Source organism: Sinohyriopsis cumingii, chromosome 12 (genome assembly GCF_028554795.1).
Source record: "Sinohyriopsis cumingii isolate HCF-2022 chromosome 12, ASM2855479v2, whole genome shotgun sequence".
NCBI lineage: Eukaryota > Metazoa > Mollusca > Bivalvia > Unionida > Unionidae > Sinohyriopsis > Sinohyriopsis cumingii.
This window is the reverse complement of record NC_142972.1, coordinates 107,440,945-107,461,732: the sequence shown is the minus strand read 5'-3', so window position 1 is coordinate 107,461,732 and position 20,788 is coordinate 107,440,945. Positions and strand designations below refer to the sequence as shown.

The window sequence follows — 20,788 nt, the reverse complement described above, 5'->3', positions numbered from 1 at the left end:
TCTTGCTTTAATATCAGTGTTCGGTAATATGTGATCAGAGTTTATAGTTGTGTTTGGTTATAATTTGAGAGAAATTATGTATTTAATTTATACATTGGAATCAAAAAAGTGTTCATTGACTCTATGGACTTAAACAATACTTTGGGATTATTGAAAACCCTTTCCAGTTATAACATTGTGGCATATTATGACATTCAAATCTCTTCGTATATCACGACATTATTTACTCTTTCTACACCAGGACATTGGAGAGTGCTAGAATTCTATACTGAATAACTTGTGATTGAACATTAAGGGTTATTTTTGAGTTTAGTTCAAATTGCTGCAAGTGTCTATAGAATTTTCAGCTTGTATTGTAGGAAAATAAATTTGTTGAATTTTACTAAGCAGTTGGGTTTTACTTCTATTTTCACATAGATTGGTAACAAATATGATTTATGAAATAGCACAAAATAGTGATATACTAGCTTGAAAGGAGACCAGAGACTAAATGAATCATATCAAGTTTTTAAATGAAAAATGAACATCACCCTTTATATGACATCATAATAAATCTTATAATGTCAAATATTTGGAGAATTTCTTTAAAGCTATAACTAATTTCAGCAGTATTTTTCTTTAGTATAGTGCAGTTATCAAAGTAAATTCCATTGTAATAACAAGAGCTGTGCTTTAAAATACTGTTGCACGGAAAAGTAAACTATAAAATAATCTAATGCTACGTACAAAGCACTGATTTTTTAAAGGTCCAATAAACTAAATGCTGTTGGAATGTGCCATGTTTTCATGCAAGCAGGCTATTGATAGCGTTGGATTGCCTGTGAATAAAAAGGTGAATTATATAGGTAAGGTTAGCGCTAAGTTTATAATGTTACCAAATATGACTTAAACTTGAAATAATTATTATCTTTCGAACGTCAATTCAGGTTCATGATCAAGGTCATTAGTACTAAAATTAGATTCTACCCATGCATTTAATTTCCGAATGATGAGTTAGTTTTGCTAGCAGATTTCAACTCAGTTCACTAAGTATTTAGCTTAGCGGTAGAAAGAAGTCTTTTGATAAGGGGCCAGCAACTCTGTATTCAAGTTTACTGTTACTTAAAATTTCTGAACAAGAGTATAGCATTTCAACATTTTTGTGTGAAAATTACCATCTTTCATAATAAAGATTCGTTCAGAACTTAAAGCCAGGATATTGCGTTCAAGGTCGAATTTCACTTTGGCGTACAGAGGATAGTTGTTACAACGCGCATATTTCCTTTACGCGTTTAGCTACAAGTCTGTGCCATTTGCAACCAACTATTTTAAAGCCAAGTTATTGCTTAAAATCAAATCCAGGACTAGACTGTCACCCCCGTCTCTATTTTCAGTATTGTAAGTCATAAGATTCCTACGGATCGGTATCTAGACCCTTTGGCTCGTGCTGGTTTACTGATGATATTAAGAAAATGGGGAAATGGGGGAAAAAACTAAACATAAGTTTTATGTTTTTTCCAGTAGCACCATGTGTTGTATTTTCCAAACATTTGAATGAATACACCATATAAACAAATCGCAAGAAACGCAATACAAATCTCGATAATAATTAAAATTCTGACGGACCAGTTAGTTGAGATGCTGCATGCGAATGGACATACTGTCAAGTCCGCCAGTTAGTTCAGATGCTGCAAACTGACATATATACTTTCCATTCGTTCTATCAGATAAGACGTTACATGCGAACTCCAGTCCGGGTTATACTAACTTAATAAACCCATGAAAGGAACATTAAATTAAAACAAACAATGATGTTGGTCTTAACCACGAAACCTTGCCTGCCCATTGCAACCCCTCCATATTTCACACATGGACACAACATTACATTCTCTTTTGAAGTTATTCAATCTACAGTCCAAAATACGAATCTTTTCAGACCACACCCTTCTACTATACTGGTATCATTGTAATGATGATTATGATTATATTGTTATGATTGTTATTATTATTGATGCTGTTATATCTATAATAACCATTAATTCGAGTTTTACAAGTACAATGTTAATATTTTCTGCAACCGTTATATTATTGTTGACATGTCTACATGATCTTCCATTCAATATTACACGAACTATATTATCTCAGATATATTGTTCAATAGTAAATAATCTAGGGATATTCGTATCTAGGTCAATCTGAGGTAAATCTTTAAACGTCTAATTAATTAGCTTAAGAATAAAAGGCAACGTTAATAATATGATTGATTTCTTAACGTGTGAATTTTTCAATTCATCCCGTTTAGCATAACATAAACACTTACTCAACCGACTTCTTACATGTAACATAAAAATGTGCTATATGTAACCCCATACATGTCAAACGTATACAAGGTACCAAACAATTTAAGTAGTATTCATGAACTTAATAAAAGAAACGCGATCTCTGTGTAATTTATATCCAGTGTGTTACCATTCACACGTAATTTATATATTTATTCAAAACACACATGACCATATTTGCATGGGTATCACGTGTGGCACATAATCAAATCAAATAAAACATCTCTCATTTTGTATTACAAGCTGTTGATATGTTTGCTTCCAATCCAGGTATATATGTTATATACATAATAGTTATCATATATGCTATCGAATATATATGGAAAAGTTTAAGAGTGAAAATAGTTTTACTTGGCTAATTAGGAGGTAGAATTCGTTACGGAGTAATAACATTTTCGGCTGTCTATTGTGTAGAAAAAGGATGTGATATTGAATATTGCGTTCCAGAACTGGCTTCTATTTATTTTGTCTGGAACTTATGCTATATTAGCAGACACACACCAACAATTTATGGAGACAAATAACCATTCAAATTTAAATAGCCAATTATGTGGCTTTTATTAAAACGACTTACCGACTGAACAAGATGATTACGACCAGCTATTTCGGCAATATCTGGTTTTCACATTTTTTTAAACGTTTTATTTTGTGCTCGTTTGTTTTCGCTTTGTGCCTATATTATGCATTATCCTTAGGCATTCTTTGAAAATCCAATTATTAATGTCATTATGAGAAAGAAGTTTAGCTCTTACTACCTAGACATTGCATGACACTTGCACTGAGATCAGAGACATCATGGCAATCATTTGCAATGCAGGTATTTCATTAGCCACGTACGAAAATAAACATGAAACATCGTTGTAAAAATTGATCCCTATCGGCAAGTTTGGCTATTGCTAGCGCCATGATTAGGGATATGTTTCATTGCATGCAAATCGTGACATTTTTGCAGACGTTGCAAGATTGACCACGTACGACGAGAGAACACATGTATGTGAAAACGTTGGCCTTATATGACAGGAGAATACATTTATGTGGCAACGTTGCCCATGCACGATGGGAGTATTAGATTTTTAGAGTGCAGTCGACTCTACAATGTAACTTCATCTCAGTGCAGTTATTTTCCACATTTTAGGAAGGTCAGGCTTACTTTCAAGTCTTAAGATTGATTGTAATTAATAATACTGGGATGCTTGTAATTCTGGATTCTGAACTGGAATATTAATTTTGAGTTACATCGAAGATATGATACGTTCTTAGGGCATAGAGAGTTTGTAGTCTCGTTTTTTTCTTTCCTGTTTTGGTAGGTCACATAAACGCTCATAATATTACAGTTGCAACGTCTTGACACCCTACTTTACAAATAAAATCATCCTGAGAAAAGGTGCTTGCTGTTGCAGATCTTACATGTGTGGTCACCACGGCAACTTCGCTACCACTACTCAGACAAAAGAAGAAATTGTTTGATAAAGAGGTGAAAAGAGGAGAAGGAATTGAAATCCGGTTAGATTCAATAAGATCGGTGTTTGTCACAGGAACTCGGCTAATGAGCGAATTTTGAAACTATACATGAGAGAGAGAGAGAGAGAGAGAGAGAGAGAGAGAGACAGAAAGAGACAGAGAGACAGAGAGAGAGAGAGAGGTATATTATTGCGATTTACAGATTAATAGAAAGAAGGCATCGGGTGATGACTCAGACGTAGCACAGCTGCAGGAACTAGTGCTTTGTATTTGCTAATTCCAGAATAAGAGCTCTCCCCCACAAACAGTGGATGAGAGTGAGCATTAAGAAGCAAGGTGGGGAGATGAAAGATGAATGACAGGGAGACTAGAGAAGATTCTGGACAATAAGGATTAACCCTGCAAATCCCTTCCTTTCCTGTAATTATGGATAGTATTCAAATCCGATCCGTAGAAAAATACAATAAAATGGCTGAGGTAAAGAGAACGAAGGAGAAATCGAATCGAGAAAAGAAGGAATGAACCGAATGGAAACAAATAGGTCCACGATGCCACTTACAACATCATCGTGACAACGGTGTTTCACCTGACTAAACATTTTTAAACCTGAATAGGTTCTTAAATAAAACACAGACAACGATCAGGCTGCTAGAATATGTATTTGGAAAAACAATATTTTTTGACCACCACGACAAACTGAATAAAACATTCATTTACATTTCTCTATAATCGAAATCCTACTTTTTTATTTTTAGGTCATTTGTGCTCCATTACATTAATACAAAGTAGCTCATTTGTGCTCCATAATGTAACATAATGCTCTGAATAATACTGTGAGTGAATCGTAAATCCAACAACTTAATTTAGGCTGCTAGAATGGATATTAAGAAAAACAAAATTTTATAACGAGTACGATAAAATGTGATAATAAATGTATTGACAGTTCTCTATAAAAAGTCCTACTTAATATTAATACATGCTAACTCGTCTGCGCTCCATAATGTATTATAGTGCTCCGAATAATCCAGCGAGGGAATCGTAAATCCAAACACTTGTTATATCTTTCACTGCAATCTTCTCAACCTGATAATAACACTTCCAAAATATGACCAATGCTAAATTCACTAAAATTGATCAAAATATTAAAGAAATATATCGACTGGACATTTATACATGCACTATAATTTATATTATGTAAAAATTTCAATAAAAGGAATTTGACATATCTCATTAAACTCTTTAAAGTTACTTACATTCTAACAATACATTATATTACTGATGAAAAACGAAACCGGGAAGGTGGGTGGAGGAGAGGTCATAAAATGTGCTCTAAACTGCACGCATATATCATCTGTTACTTCTGGACCGGTGCCATTTTCATTTGTGTCAAATCGCTTGAGTTTGATGAAATCTAACAACTAGCAAAGTTTGTGGAAATCTTAAAACGTTTTTTGCCCAGATATTACCTAATTAAAACGATTGTTCTCCAAACAATTTTTTAAATTACCTTTTCTAAATTTACTCCGCCATACACCAGAATTGAAGATTCTTACAACTAACAATGACTCTGACTATAACGAACGCGACGCTAATGCTATCAGCTGGTCGCGCGTTAAATACTGTTTTTCCATTCCATAATCCTGGTGACCTCTGACTTTTAAATGCTCAGCTGCTAAAGAAAGACGAAATTCCTCGTGACTGATTTCAGTGGAAACTGGAACGTTTACCAATACTTCAACGCTAATATGTGACAACTAAAAAATTTGTACCCAGTATCACCAGCGAGAAAACTATGTCCAAAAAGTATAAATAAAGAATTTGAGCTTGTGAATATGGCCACCAACGAGCATGTTTTGAGTCGACTGCACATGGTGAGCCTCCGTAAGAAAATATAAATAAAGTTGTAAATTTCTACAATCAAGGGATATTACATTATATTTTAATGCATGTAAGAATATAGCAATGTCGTTAAAGATGTCTAATTGTATCCCAGAAAGGGGAATGTAAGAGCATATGAGCTATAGTTCTAGTAATCTCGCGAATGAAATGCGATAAAACATTAAAGAATCTCTCCTTAATGCTATAAACATAGTCCACATCTAGCCAGACATCTTGTCACCTTACGGGCCATACATTTTCAACATGCTAATTTTAATTTAACGTTAAACAACCATTTGGTGCTCACTGTTTGAAAATCGGATAAACATCAGTGAATCCTGCCAACTGGGTCAAATAAGTCTTTTCGTTTCATAGATCATGCAACAGAAATAAATTCTCAAGATGAATGACGCTTCTGTGGTTTTCCTGATCATCTGCTTGCCATTAACATTCGAATATCCTCTTCATATTATCCATAACTATGCTAGGTTAGAAACCGTAGCAATGATGAACCAAACTATATTAACAACCTTCAAAAACATAAAAGTAAGGAAAGACAATTTATCCACAGCTTCACTAGCATGCTTCCATGTAATGCTTTCTTCAGAACAAACCACTGAATTTTCATCGGGTACAACCTGACATTGTACTAATATTATTTTTGAATTTTTAGGCTTCTCATTTTCATTATATATTGCTTCCAGGTCAGTTGGTTTCACTTTGGAATGGCAACATTTCAGCAACTTGGCAATACTTCTTAAAGTTTTTGGAACCTTGTTGTTTGAATTGTCCTGGTTATGATATATTTTCAGATTCAAAACCGTTACCAAGGTGACAAGTGCACTGAAAGCCAGATCTAAAACAAGAAAATAGGACATGAAAGCCATCCGTTCTGATGTTTTGGGTAGATTATCACCAATGATAGTCAGGAAGACGCTAACGGCCAGTAGAACAGTGATTGCATAGGAAACTCTTTCACCTGACTCTGGCGGGAGTACAAAAACGAGAACATTCAGTAAACCAAGAAATATAATTGGAAGAATTACGTTTACTATGACGTAATTCGGTTTCCTCTTAAACGTCAAAGTGAATTCAACCGACGACCAAACGACGTTAACGAATGATTTCGTGGACGTACTTACTAGTTCCCACGATCCACCGTCACTGTATTGATCTGTTTGAATTCGATCTGAGACCGTATGCAGCATGACCTCTGTGTAGCTGTAACCCCAGGGATACAGATATATTGAACACGTTTGAGAGTCGAAAGGATAGAAGCGAACATCCACGGAACATTTGGTATGCATCACGTTACCAGTAGGCCATACTGCGGTGCCATCATACGTGTAAGCTATTCTTTGCCAATCTTCGCCAAAGGATGATATTGCGTCGTAAGGGTTTGATAAAACAACATCAGGTACCCAGACGTCTTTATAAGAGAAAAATACTTTGGTAATATTGTCAAATGACGAAGGGTCCCAAACCATGTTTGCGTCATTCCACGTTATGCCCATACCCGCCACGATGGACAATTTTTCTTCTACTTCATCGAAGTCTTGCATTGATAACAGCATGAAATCTACATATGCGGAAACAGGTGTAGCCTGGTCTTTCACTGGTCTGATATTTGTGTTATAATTGGACGTCAAATTTGTCATCAGGGTCTTCATACTTTGCAACGTTTGGGCAAATGTTGTATAAAACAGCAGTACGAAAGCAAACCAAGACAGCAGTGCCGTTCCGTTCCACATTTTCATTAAGCTTGCTGTATAATAATGAAGCATCCACGGCTTCTTTTTATATATCCATTATCATTAGTATCTCCTTCAATGTTACGTTGATGCGTTTTTCAAGAAAGTGTTGGTATGATATTATGGGCTTCAAACGTTTTTCCTTTAACGTTTCCGATTGCTGGAAAATTCGAAGATATAGTAACATAACCATGAAAGTAGAGGTTATCCCATTAATCTTCAATGCAGCATTATCTGTAATAAAGATTCAGACTGTTCTATATATTTCTGTATGCCTTGTTTTCTCTGTACGCCTTTCTTTATTTCTCTGTACGCCTTTCTGCTTTCTGTGTTTCTCTGTAGGCGTTTCTGTGTTTCTCTGTATCTCTTTAAACCTGTTGTGCAAATTCCTACATTAGAGAATTGGTTTCAGTGGAAAGGTGATGTTGCTCCGAATGGAATCCAAAGGATAGAAGTTTATATGTAAGTATTCCTTCAAAATCATTATGAAACTAACGACAGCAGTTACCTTTCGTACATCGATACTGGTAGGGATATGGTCTCTTGAAGCTGAAATATTTTCAATCAATTCAAGAGAAAAATTCATCCACTGTCAAGTCAATAGCTTCCCAAAGAAGTGTATTGAATCCGCAAACACCCTATATATTTACGTCGTAGTGCAATTTGAATAGACCATTATATCCTGTCTGGATGATATGAAGATTATTCTTTACAATGTTTAAGGTTTTATTGGATCGGTTGCTTAATGTAGTATATGGTACCATGCTTCATTAAATATTAATGGCCATCTCCTCGCACCTTTTGAACAATTAGTTGCCAGGATACTACAAATAGCTAACATTGGTCGATTAAGTTTCCCGTGTACAAAGAAAGAACCAAATATCATATGACAAACAGTAGGTATACAAAGGTAAATAATTAGAACGTAATAGTGTAGGATCTACGCTGTTGGAAATCTTTTTCCAAAATATTAGGTCTGTTGTCGGGACGTATTTAAAATGCATTAGTACACTGTGATAACAAATAATCACCAATTGATGAAGCTCATGTACACAAGGATATTTCCACTTGGATCTTGATTTACAAGTACAGTACGGTCGTTTAATAAACTCCTTATTTATATTATTTATATGGTATTACAAACACTTTTATCCGTGAGTATATTAACTGTAAAAAGACGTTATAGTTCAAATTTACCATATTTTTTTCCCTTTTTCGAATCCAAAATGCTTTCTGTCCGATTTGCTTCAGAATTATTTTGGACAACTCAACAGCTTGTCCACAATAAGGAAAGTTGTGTTATAAAATAACATCAATAGCAAAACCATGTAAATTTCAAACATATTTATGGTAGGAAACTGCTGCATGAAAAGAAAATGGAACAGAAAATATTAGATAACAATATATATAAATAGGCCATCTCAAATTTTCATGATTTAAAAAGGAAGAGGATAATTACCGCCTCCTATGCTGCATTCTGTCAGACAGATGTTTTTTTTTTTATTACTCGTCTTCACCATATTAATTAATTAATATTAATGTTGATAACGTCCGGAAATACCAGCTTAAAGTATCCTTTGGCTTTACATTGAAATTTTTTAATCGAAATAAATAAATAAATCTAAATATGCATTCAAGCGTCTGCCGTGAATGAAACGGAACTTAAATGGTCGCTTTCCAAGCATTTTATAACAGAAACTAAAGTTTAAAGTTCTGAATAATTACTCACTTTTCATAAAGTTCCGTAAGAATCATATTCTTTTATCGTCTTACTAATTGAGAGGGAAAGAATGCAACACACACACACACACACACACACACACACACATATATATATATATATATATATATATATATATATATATATATATATACACACACACACACACACACACATATATATCCTTCTTATTTCAAATATTGACATTAACTACTTTTAATGTCAGCATTGGTTGTCGATATGTTTGAATGAGCATTATATTTTGTCAGCATTGGTTGTCTAAACAATGCATTTCAACCCAAATAAATGTGGATCTTCTACACGGTTTTGCTCCGATGAAAATAATGGATCCAAAAGATTGAGATTTTTGATCAACGTATAGCAATTATTCAAATATTTCCTCTGTATAAAAATATAATTTAAAGGGATTCATTTTTTTTGATAAACATGTTTTATTTCGTTTGCACTAAGAGTTCTCATAGCACAGAAATATTACCCTATATAGACATTATACTGTGTATGTATGTATGTATGTATGTATGTATGTATGTATGTATGTATGTGTTTGTGTGTGCGTGCATGCGTGTGTGCGTGCGTGCGTGCCCGCATGTATGTATGTATGCATACTATAATGCAATTTCGAATATTATGAACAAATTCTCAGTGTCCGCTGTAGTGAATATTAAATGGAGTGGACGGTACGCATGCACCTGCTCAATGATAGACTCACTACTTTCACATTCAACTCTAAAATTTGCCATAATTATTAAATTTTAAATCAAATTCTTACACTTCTTTCTGCGAGAGCACAAAATGTAAATGAAACTGTGCACATAATTTCTACATTGATATGACAACTCCGGTAGCCAAAGTGGTTAGAGTGTCCACCTTGGATGCAGGAGATCACATGTTCGACCACCTGCATCATGCCAAAGACTGACTCGCGTGAATGGTTAGCCTTGTGTCAGGATACTTGGTGGGACATGATGCTATATGTCTTCGGCCTGATGCTGCAGTGCTAGACATCACTATGAACTGCCGCACTGCAACCATCGTAGCGATATGACTAAAGTTGCTAAAGGTAAATTAAAACTTCAGAAAATACACATTGATATAATTTAAACTACTGCATAAAATAAAGTTTTGTATACACATGATAGGCTATACTAGGCAGTCAGTATATTTGGTGGGAAGTGAAACAGAGATAACTTCGAGAAGAACCACCGACCCTCTGAAAAATGCCGGTTAGCTTTCTCATATACAAACGTTGGCCGTGTTCGAGACTCGAACTCACTCGAACAATGGTGAGATGTCAGTGATTTGTTAAGCCGGCGCCTTAGAACAGTCGTCTACCCAGGGTCCAAAATCTGAGGGAGCTGATGGAATTCGGTATATTTTTAAAAATTAATTTCAGATAATGCATACACATTTGTAAATATTTTTTTGTTCGTATTCGGTCCATTACCATTATTTCGAATTGAAACAGGGCCTGTGTTTAAATCACTTCGCAATTACTCAATATTATATACCTAATATTTACATATTTATTGAGCAACCAAATGACCGCATAAAGTATTTGAAAAGGGTATGGTATATTTTATGTTAAACAATTTAGCAATACAATATATGCAAAAAGGTTCCAAGAAATATCAATTATATGTCTGAATACAAGGTTTTTGGCACATTTACAACCTTTTGTTTTCAACTGTACAAATGAAACTACCATACTGTTTAAGAAAGAAAACAATGCTAAAGATGTCAAAATTAATTCGTATAAATTAAATAAGTTATCCTCAGAAGAGTCCCGATGACAAGGAAAGACCTAGATAAAATATGTTCACTCGACTACGAATGTAAAAACCTTTATCGCATATGTATTATTAGGCTGTTACAAGTGATACATAATGCTGTTTGAAGCCAGAAATAATAACGTCCCATACATGAGCTGTCTTTATTTTTTTTAGTTGCGTTTCCTAAAACATTTATTAACTAAAATTCGTTCAGATGTTTTTACCTGCTAACTTTTTTCCTCCTGTATATTACAGTTTGGCTTAGTAAAATATAGAGATTTTTGACTTTCCATTCATTTTGGGTAGCATTTTACCCATTATTAAATACGCAGATTTGGTTAAATAACTGAATAAATATATTTATTAAAAATATATCGATTAAAGATAAAGGACTTGGAGGCCAATATACCGAGGTTTCTTCACACTCTGTGGCCTGGTTCACGTCGTTCACCCTAACATATATCATATTGCTTGCTCGAGTAAATATACTTCCTCACTAAGCCAGATCTTAAGTGGTGTTCCTCAAGGATCTATATTATGGCCTCTTCATTTTTTGTACTGTTTATCAGTGACTTAGCCTTATATCCAGCGCACTCTAACCTAGATCTTTTCGCTTGCAGCTCTACAATGCATTCATCTGGAAAATCATTTGACTCCATTGAAAACAATCTTCAAATATATCTCACCTATATATCATCATGGTGTCAAACAAAATGCATATTAATGTTTCTAAATCAAAATGTATGAGAATCGGTACAAGGCAGCACCAACAGTTAAGGGGGCACCCTAGGGTCTATGGGAATTAGCATTAAAAACACCCCTGGGCCACTCTAGGATCTATGTAAATTTAACATGGACAAAACCTCTGGGCCACTCTAGGGTCTATGGGAATTAACATGGACAAAAATCTTGGGCTGGTCTAGGGTCTATGTAAATTTAACATTAATCACTCTGGGCCACTCTAGGGTCTATGGGAATTAACATGGACAAAAATCTTGGGCTGGTATAGGGTCTATGTAAATTTAACATTAATCACCCTGGGCCTGTCTAGGGACTAAGGAAAATGGAACAGGGTCGGGACCCTATTTTAATACGGTCCCGACCTGATGGGTCTCTTTTTTTTTTTTTAAAAATAAAAAAATAATTAAAAAAAATGGGGTAGGTAATTGAAAGTCTATCTCTTTTCGAGAGATTGGAGTGGCCCTGAAAAGGGCCTTTGGGTTTATGTTAATATGCCCTAAACATAAAGGGCATCTGCAACATCTTCTTCGTCTTAGGCTTCGTCTAATGGTAGGTCCATAGACTAACACTCTTTTCAGGCATCCTTGCCTCTCCACGTAAATCCTACGTATCCATAGGCTCGTGTCGGTCCTATGGACAACTGTCCATTTGGATCGGACATGCATCGGTATGTCCGTCCTTAACATCATCGTTGACACAAAGGTGGAAGAGTGTACGTCGGTCCACATGTTGAGGTGCCGAGAACAGGTGAATCAATGCAGTGAACTGCGCTTATTTATAGGTAGAGGAAGGATTGAAACGGATTGAGTTCATTGACCAATCCAAACACGCGTTACAAAATTCAGTCAGCCATCGTCCAATCGGAAGAGAGCAGTCTGTGACGTCACGTGGTCTATATAGATTCGCTAGCGCCTGTGTGCAGTCAATCTATGCGACAGTTATTCAACATGACGGAAACTCAGAAAACGATCAATTGGGGTGCACCAGCAGTGGAGACCACCCAAGGGAATCGGACTTACTCTCAGAAGAGGTAAATTGGGATTTTGTGGATTGTCTTACCTCGCAAGAATTTGTTCCGGAACCTTCGTCACCTTCTTCATTACCCCACGTGGAGAATTTTAGTCAGAGACAGAAAGAAGAATTGGAGAAATATTTATACAACAGCAAAAGGAAGCGGAACAAGCTCTTCTCCTACAGCAACAACAGCAAGAAGAAGAGGTAAGAAAAAAACAACAAGAAGAAGATGCAGCAGCAGCAAAGAACAAGGGTGTGAAAATCAAACGGTCACGGTATTGTTAGACATTTTAGCTACACGTTGAAAGTGCACCCTCAAGAAATGCGTGAGCCTCTGCTGTTTCGAGGGAAAGACTTTAAGGATGGAAAATACATTCATGTCTATCATCACGATGACCATTTCGATACCATTACCACCATCACCGGATTCCTGGGATACAGATATTACTGTGAGAAATGTGACTATGGCTATAACAATCGAGAGCAACACAAGCATTGTGGCTCGAAATGCTCAGGATGTATGGCCTCTCCACCCTGTCTGAGCGAAGGGCAAGAACCAGTGCATTGTTCAACTTGTCAGCGCACATTTGTCAGCCCTGCCTGTTACCAACAACATTTGAAGGCGCAAGGTTCACAGAAGAAATGTGCTTGTCAGCTCCTGAGATTGTGCCCTACGTGTGGCCAAGGCATACGTACCAATAATGCCAAGGCACACGTATGTTTAGGAAAGAAAAAATGTCACATTTGTCATCACATCGTGGACTTGGAACACGAATGTTACGTGCAAAAATACCAATCTCAACCAGAAAAAGAGGATGGACACAAGAAGAAAGGAAATTTCATCTTTTTCGATTTCGAATGCATGCAAGAGACCGGTATTAAAATTCCTAATTTCTGCGTGGCTCATCGAGCGTGCGAAAAGTGTATTCAAGAACCTATCGTGAGTCATTGCCCTCACTGCAGCAAAATTCCTGGAGGGCGTGAAAAAATCTTTCGGGGACCGAACACGCTAGCCGATTTCGCCCTATGGGTCTTAGACCCCAACGACAAGACGTGGAGCCAATAGGACATCGAACGTTACGGAGATTGTCATCGTCATGCCACAGTGATGGCTCACAATTTCTCCGGATACGATGGACAGTTCCTTTTGAGGTACTATACGGAACAAGGCACCGAACGTCCTAAAGTCACTTTGAACGGAGCCAAAATCATTTTTATGCAAGTGGGACAAGTGCAGTGCAAAGATTCGATGAGTTACTTGGCCATGCCTTTGAGTCGAATGCCTGAAACGTTTGGAATGACAGAAATGGCTAAATGGTACTTTCCTCACTTTTTCAATACGGAAGCCAACCAACATGCCGTTCTATCCCATTTGCCTGAGGCTCACTATTACGACCCCGACAACATGCGTACCGAACAACGAGACGCTTTCTACGCTTGGTACTAGGCTCACGCCTCGGACGCTTTCGACTTTCAGGAAGAAATGCTAAAGTATTGTCGTTCCGACGTGGACATTTTACGGCGTTGCTGTGGAAAATTTCGAGAACTGTTCATGGAACACGGAGGGGTCAATCCTTTGAAAGAAGCTTGCACCATTGCCAAAGCGTATTCCTTAGTGTACCGCCAACGATTCATGCCTGAAAACACTGTGGCTGTCATCAGTCCTCAAACGACCAACTATGTCAAACGTCAATACTCGGTCACAGCCCTACGCTGGTTACATTACTTGTGCGACAAGGAAGACAAGTGGATTCAGCATGCCCGCAACGGAGGGGGCGAAAAGACCATCGGAACGCATTCGGTCGATGGGTGGGACTTAGAAAACCCCAAGATCGTGTACGAGTTTAACGGTTGCTTATTTCACGCATGTCCCGTCTGTTACCCTGACCGCGGCACTAAAAATCAGTTTTTACACCGAACCATGGAAGACTTGTACCAGGACACTTGTCACCGACGCCTAAAGTTAGAACAGGAAGGATACCAAGTGGTGGAAATGTGGGAACACGAGTACGATCACCGTTTGAAAACCGATCCCGAGTTTAAACGCCTCGTGGAAAGCTACCAGTTCATGGACCCCCTGAACCCGAGGGATAGTTTGTACGGAGGAAGGACCAATGCCACTTGTTTGTTGTACCAAGCTGACGAAGAGAAAGGAGAAGAAATCAAATACTTGGACGTGTGTTCGCTGTATCCCTTCGTGTGCAAATATTGTCGCTTTCCTGCAGGGCACCCACAATTGTTCACCGAACACATCGACCTGAAAAACATTCGACAATACGAAGGCTTGATCAAGTGCAAAGTTTTGCCTCCCACGAACCTATACCATCCCGTCTTACCTCACCATTGCCAAAGCAAACTGATGTTTCCTTTGTGCCGTACTTGTGCAGAAACGTGCAACCAAGACCAGCCTTGTCATCACATCCAGGAAGAACGGACCTTGACGTGGACGTGGGTCAGCGTAGAATTGTTCAAAGCTTTGGACATGGGATACCAACTGCTAGAAGTGTACGAAATTTGCCACTTTCCCAAGACACAACAATACCTCAAGGGTGACCCCACGCAGAAAGGCATTTTCGCAGACTACGTGGATGCCTTTTTGAAACTGAAGCAAGAAGCCAGTGGCTATCCTTCCTGGTGTCACACTCCCGAAGACCAAAAGATATTCAAAGAGAAATACCGGGCACAAGAAGGCATCACTTTAGATCACATCGAGAAAAACGAAGGCAGGCGATCGTTTGCCAAAGTGATGTTAAATTGCTTTGGGGTAAAATGGCACAACGGCCGTGTTTACCCAAGACGGAGTATTTGACAGAACCTTCCCGCTACTTCCAGATGATTCACGACAAAACCAAATTCATGAAACACGTGGACGTCGTTCGCGAGGATTTGATTTTGGTCAATTACGAAGAAGATCTGGACTTTGTACAAGACGACCCCTTTGGAAATGTCATCATTGCGGCTTACGTGACAGCTCATGCTCGCTTAAAATTGTACGAAGCTTTAGAACTGTTAGGCGAACGTGTTCTGTACTTTGACACGGACAGTTGCATTTACATCCATCACCCGAGTCAACAGCACCCTGACATCGAAGGAGACCGTTTAGGAGCCTGGACAGACGAGCACCCCGACGACAAGATTTTAAGTTTCGACAGTGGTGGTCCAAAAAATTAAGGCTACGAATACCGGGACAAACAAGGAGAAGTGCACACGACGTGTAAAGTGAAAGGATTGACTCTGAATTATCGTACCAGTCGTGTGGTCAACTTTGGGGTATTGAAAGAAGCCTTGCAGTCTAGAGAAGATGAACACTTTAAAGTGATCACCTATCAGCCCAACAAGATTGTACGTTTACCCACTCACCACATCGTCAGTCGACCCTTGGAAAAAGTCTATCAAATCGTGTACCAGAAGCGAGTGCGACTTCCCAATCATTTCACCTTACCGTATGGACACGTCGGTATTGGTCTGTATATAAAAAGGAACCCTAGGCAAGATCGACTACCAAGACCAAGCGAACAAGATGAATACTTTCAGAGAAACACAAAACAAGTTCAAACAGGCACAATTCAAGTTTGGGGGCTCTGAAGTGGAATGCGATTGTGAGCCTTGCGATGGGAACGATGCTGTACGTTGTGACATTAGCGATGCCGTAAAGCATCGTGGGAACTTTGTTCTCACTACCCCTATCATGGAAAGTGATGCTGTGCGTGTCAAACCTGAGGGATGAGAAAGCGATGCCACTAGTCCTCTTGGACACTTTACTGGGTTTCGTTTTAAAGGTGAATGTCCAATTTCACGTCTACCTCCCTACGGATGTCATCCAGCCCTGAGCAAACTCCTGTCCATGTCACCCAACCCTCATCGAAACGAGCCTGTGAAAGACGAATATTCGTTCCCTGTGCGTTTGTCGGAATACTGCGACTTTGAAAATCGTCTTCAATCGTTCAAAGGAAAATGGCCTAAGTATTTGGGAGGTCCGACCCCCGAAGAATTAGCCAGAGCCGGCTTTTTCTACTTGGGCGAAGGGGATAAAGTCAAGTGCTTCAGTTGCGGTGTGTCACTTCACCACTGGGAACCGCAAGATTCGGCCTGCCTAGAACATGCTCGTTGGTCACCGAATTGTCATTACTTACCTTTAGTGGGACCGAGACATTAAAATAACTTACCATGTCGTTGAAGAAGAAGAAACCAGATTGGTTAGGAGTCAAATGTTGGACATCACCGAGACCAGTGTTTAAACTTCATTTCAAAAACGATATTGAATCATTACCTAAAGAACTGCAAGAAAAGATTTACAAGGAAGTTTGGCAGGGGTTTGCCAGAGTGAAATCTCAATGGGTGACTGTAGAACTTTTGTGCCGAGAAATTCACAAGAGGAAAGTGAAAAAAGTCAACCAGTGTGTTAGATTTATCTGGGTCAAGTGTGCATTCGTCCTATTATATCACTCTAGACCGTTTACATCAAAAGAGTTCAATGAGATTCTTGGACATTACCCTGAATGGCAGTGGCCAGAAATTACTCACTATGTGGATTACTTTTGCTCTAGGAGAAGATTGTGAATTGTACGGACTGACCTATTCATGGATGCTTTCCTAGAGAACATTCGTGCTTTGCCTATGGAGTTGAGAGAACGCATTTACAGAGAGCTGGTCAAAATACAAGTCAAACGTAAAGAACAATTGCATCCGTTACGTCACCGGTGTTTGAACCACTGGTACCTGAATGCTATACAAGGACTGATTCAGTTGAAAGTGTTCCATTGGACAGACATTGATCAACGACCCCCTAGTTTTAAAAAGGATTGGTTTGCTATTGATGATTCTATTTACTACATTGTAAACTTACTGCATCGAATTCCAGAGGAAGAGTTAACGAAGTACCAACATCTTTTACACAATGTCAACATCGTGAAAGAGGAATCTTCTGAACGAATTGTAATGTGTAAATTAGTGACTAAACGTTTTAAATTCGACACTGAAGTAAAACCATGTCTGTGCAAACGGTACATTTTTTTGTGTCAGAAAGAGGATTTAGTATGACCTATTCATGGATACTTTACAAGTGAACATTCGTGCTTTACCTGTAAAGTTGAGAGAACGCATTTACCGAGAGCTGGTCAAAATACAAGTCAAACGTAAAGAACAATTGCATCCGTTACGTCACCAGATCTTTAGCCACTGGTACCTGAATGGTATAAGAGGACTGATTCGTCAGAAATTGCTTCAGTGGTCAGACCTTGTTCATCACTTTCAGTTAGTGAATGAACTAAATGTTCGTAATTTTGGTTACTTCGAGATGCACCTAGAGCAACGTATTGAGGAAGACGAGTTAAAGGATTACCAACATATTTTACGTGGAATCTGCTTAGCGGAAGACGAAACATCTAGACAAACTCTGAAGTGTAGGTTACAGTATGCAAGATTTAGATTCCCTACTGGAGAACGAAGATGTCTAGTTAGAAAGTACCTTTATTGCTTCCGAAATAAAGAGACTATAAAATCAGGAATCCATGCCACGGCTTATGTCACAAGTGACTGAACAGATTCCGTGGCAGGAACTCAATGACCATATTCAAACCGTGGATCATTACCATCAATTATTACAAGAACTGTATCCATTCAGTTTGGGACGACGCATAGTGTGTGTCTTAGTGACTTGTTTTCTGGGATTTCGTTTACCAGCCGATTCCTTGTGGACTCTTTACGATCAGTACTTACCACCCCAATGGCCTTAAATGGTCACGAAAGACTCCTTTTGCTCAAAACCTTGCGTTTTCATCTGGATACTTCTCGACCTCAACAGGAAAAAAAGATTCGTCAACTTTTAGCTACCGAAGACGTGTATGACGATGTGTGTGTAGCTTGTGACTTACACCCCCAATGGACAGATGATCGTGACTGGAAAAAGGGGGGGGGGGTTTGAGGCTTGGACCCAAGAAGTGGCCCAGTATGCTCAAGAGTTGTTAAAGGAAAAAAGTTACTTTTCAACCTGTGTTAGTGACAGTGCCAGAAGAACCCGTCACCGTTAACAACCACTCGCTTCAGGACAGGACTGTCATGGACATTCCTGAAAGGTCATTCCGAGAGGACACTTGTGTGACAATACCTCATCTAGAGACTGTAAGAACATTACACACTGTCCCTAGGACATCTTGGTTACCCAAAACATGTTGTACAGAGACTTGTTTATATTCCACTTTGATCGCTTTGATGTGTTTTTTATTGCTGTACAAAACTACTTGGCTTTTATGTATTTTTGTCTTTCGTGTTGTTCATATTTGAAACATTCAATAAACGTGTCCTGAAAAAAGTGTATAAACTCTTGGCTTGTTTGTTTTCGTGTCACAAGTGACATTCCTAACACTATGGCTACCTCTGCTGTCTCTGCTCCCTCTTCCTCTACTGTCAAAGTCATCGACGAACACTTAGATCGTGCCAGTTGGGAGGCTTTGTATCTTCGCCATCCCTTTAACATGCTCATTGCTGGACCTAGCGGTTCAGGCAAAACCGAATTCGTCAAACGTTTGATCGAACATAAACATCATTTGATCGATCGACCACCTCAGCGCATCGTGTGGTGTTACAAAGAGTGGCAATCGGCGTACAGCCTCTTGCGAGAAAGTCAAGGCGATTCCATCGTGTTTGTGGAAGGCATTCCTAAAGAAGACGAGGGCATCGTCTCTGACTCCCGTCAAACCCATTTGGTCATTTTCGACGACATGTTAGGAGAAGACGAAGAAGAAATTAAACTGTGGTTCACGCGCAAAGGGCATCATCGTAATGCCAGTGTCGTTTACATCACCCAAAATTTGTTTCAAGAAAGTAAAGCCCATCGCACCATCAGTCTCAATGCACATTACGTGGTCTTGTTTAAAAGCCCTCGAGATAAATCGCAAGTGCAAGTCTTAGCCAAACAGTTAGGGACGCCTTGGCTGACTCAGGCGTACGACGATGCCACTCAAACTCCACACGCCTATTTACTCGTCGATTTGAAACCTACGACCCCCGATGAATTGCGATTTGTTTCACCACTGGTTCCAAGACGGAGGGCCTGTCCTGTACACGTCTCCGTCCTCTACTTAACTTCACTCAACAAAAAATCTATAAAAACCTCAGACACTTTTCGTCTGTCTCACACAGTTTGAACATGACGTCCCTTCAATCACATCTTCCCGTCAAATTGATTCGTGCCTTATATGGCATCAGTCGAGAAAAGAATCCACAAATACGGGCTCGTGTCTTAGAAGCTAGTCTCAAAGAAGTCTTACGATGGTTCACGGTGACGGCATGTCAATTACTACAAGGGATCATTCAGATTCCTCATCAAACCAAACGTTTTTTTGATCGAAACAAAATCGCTTTGACCCAACTGGCCGATCTCCGCATCGACACTCAAACCAAAAAACAAATCATTTTGAAACCTGGAGGGAGCGGTACTCTAGGACGGGTCATCATTCGCTCTGTCTTAAGATGGGATCCTAATGCCCCCAAAGTTCTCCCCAAGAAAAGAGTCAAACGAAGCTCCAAGAAGAAGAAAAAGCCACGGGGTCAAGACCAGGTCCCCAAGGAGACCCGTGTCTCCAAGAACTTCTCCAGTGGCGGGACCCTCCTCTTACCAGACACCACCCCGGAAAAAGAAAAGAAGCCCCCAGAAAAAGAAACAGAGAAAAAGTCCCCAGAAAAAGAAAAGTCCACAGAAGAAAACTAGTCGCAAGAGAGGCACTTCGGCCAGGACGCAACCTTACACTCGCAAACCACGACCTGCAAAGGCAGTGATCGCGTCTCCGGTAGCCTCAGGTTCATTCACTTCCCCGTTGATGTCACCAAGAACTGAAGAGTACTTGGAGACGTTAATCACACCAAGAACTTCTCCGTTGATAACCCCAAGAACTTCCCCAGTGGCAGGACCCTCCAATTTAGCGGTAGTGGCCGCTGCTCACAAAGTACCTTCTCCCAAAATCAAAGTCCAAGAAAGATCGGGCATGTTACAAAGTTTACTGGATTTGTCCAAGCAAGAACTGGCTCGATTTAGTCCGCTGCGTACCCCTGCACGACGTGTCATGCCTGTCCTGAAGTTGATACGACGTAAAGACAATCAGTAGTGACGCGTTCCAG

At 38.9% G+C, this 20,788-nt stretch overlaps 1 protein-coding gene across 1 annotated transcript; it reads right to left on the bottom strand.

Annotated features, from left to right (window-relative positions):
- Positions 1-5,817: 5,817 nt before the first annotated feature.
- Positions 5,818-7,815, bottom strand: LOC149787210 (neuronal acetylcholine receptor subunit alpha-6-like). The gene has a single exon (XM_089978356.1). The coding sequence runs from the start codon at positions 7,439-7,441 to the stop codon at positions 6,137-6,139; it is 1,305 nt and encodes a 434-aa protein (XP_089834482.1). The 5' UTR covers positions 7,442-7,815; the 3' UTR covers positions 5,818-6,136.
- Positions 7,816-20,788: the final 12,973 nt, after the last annotated feature.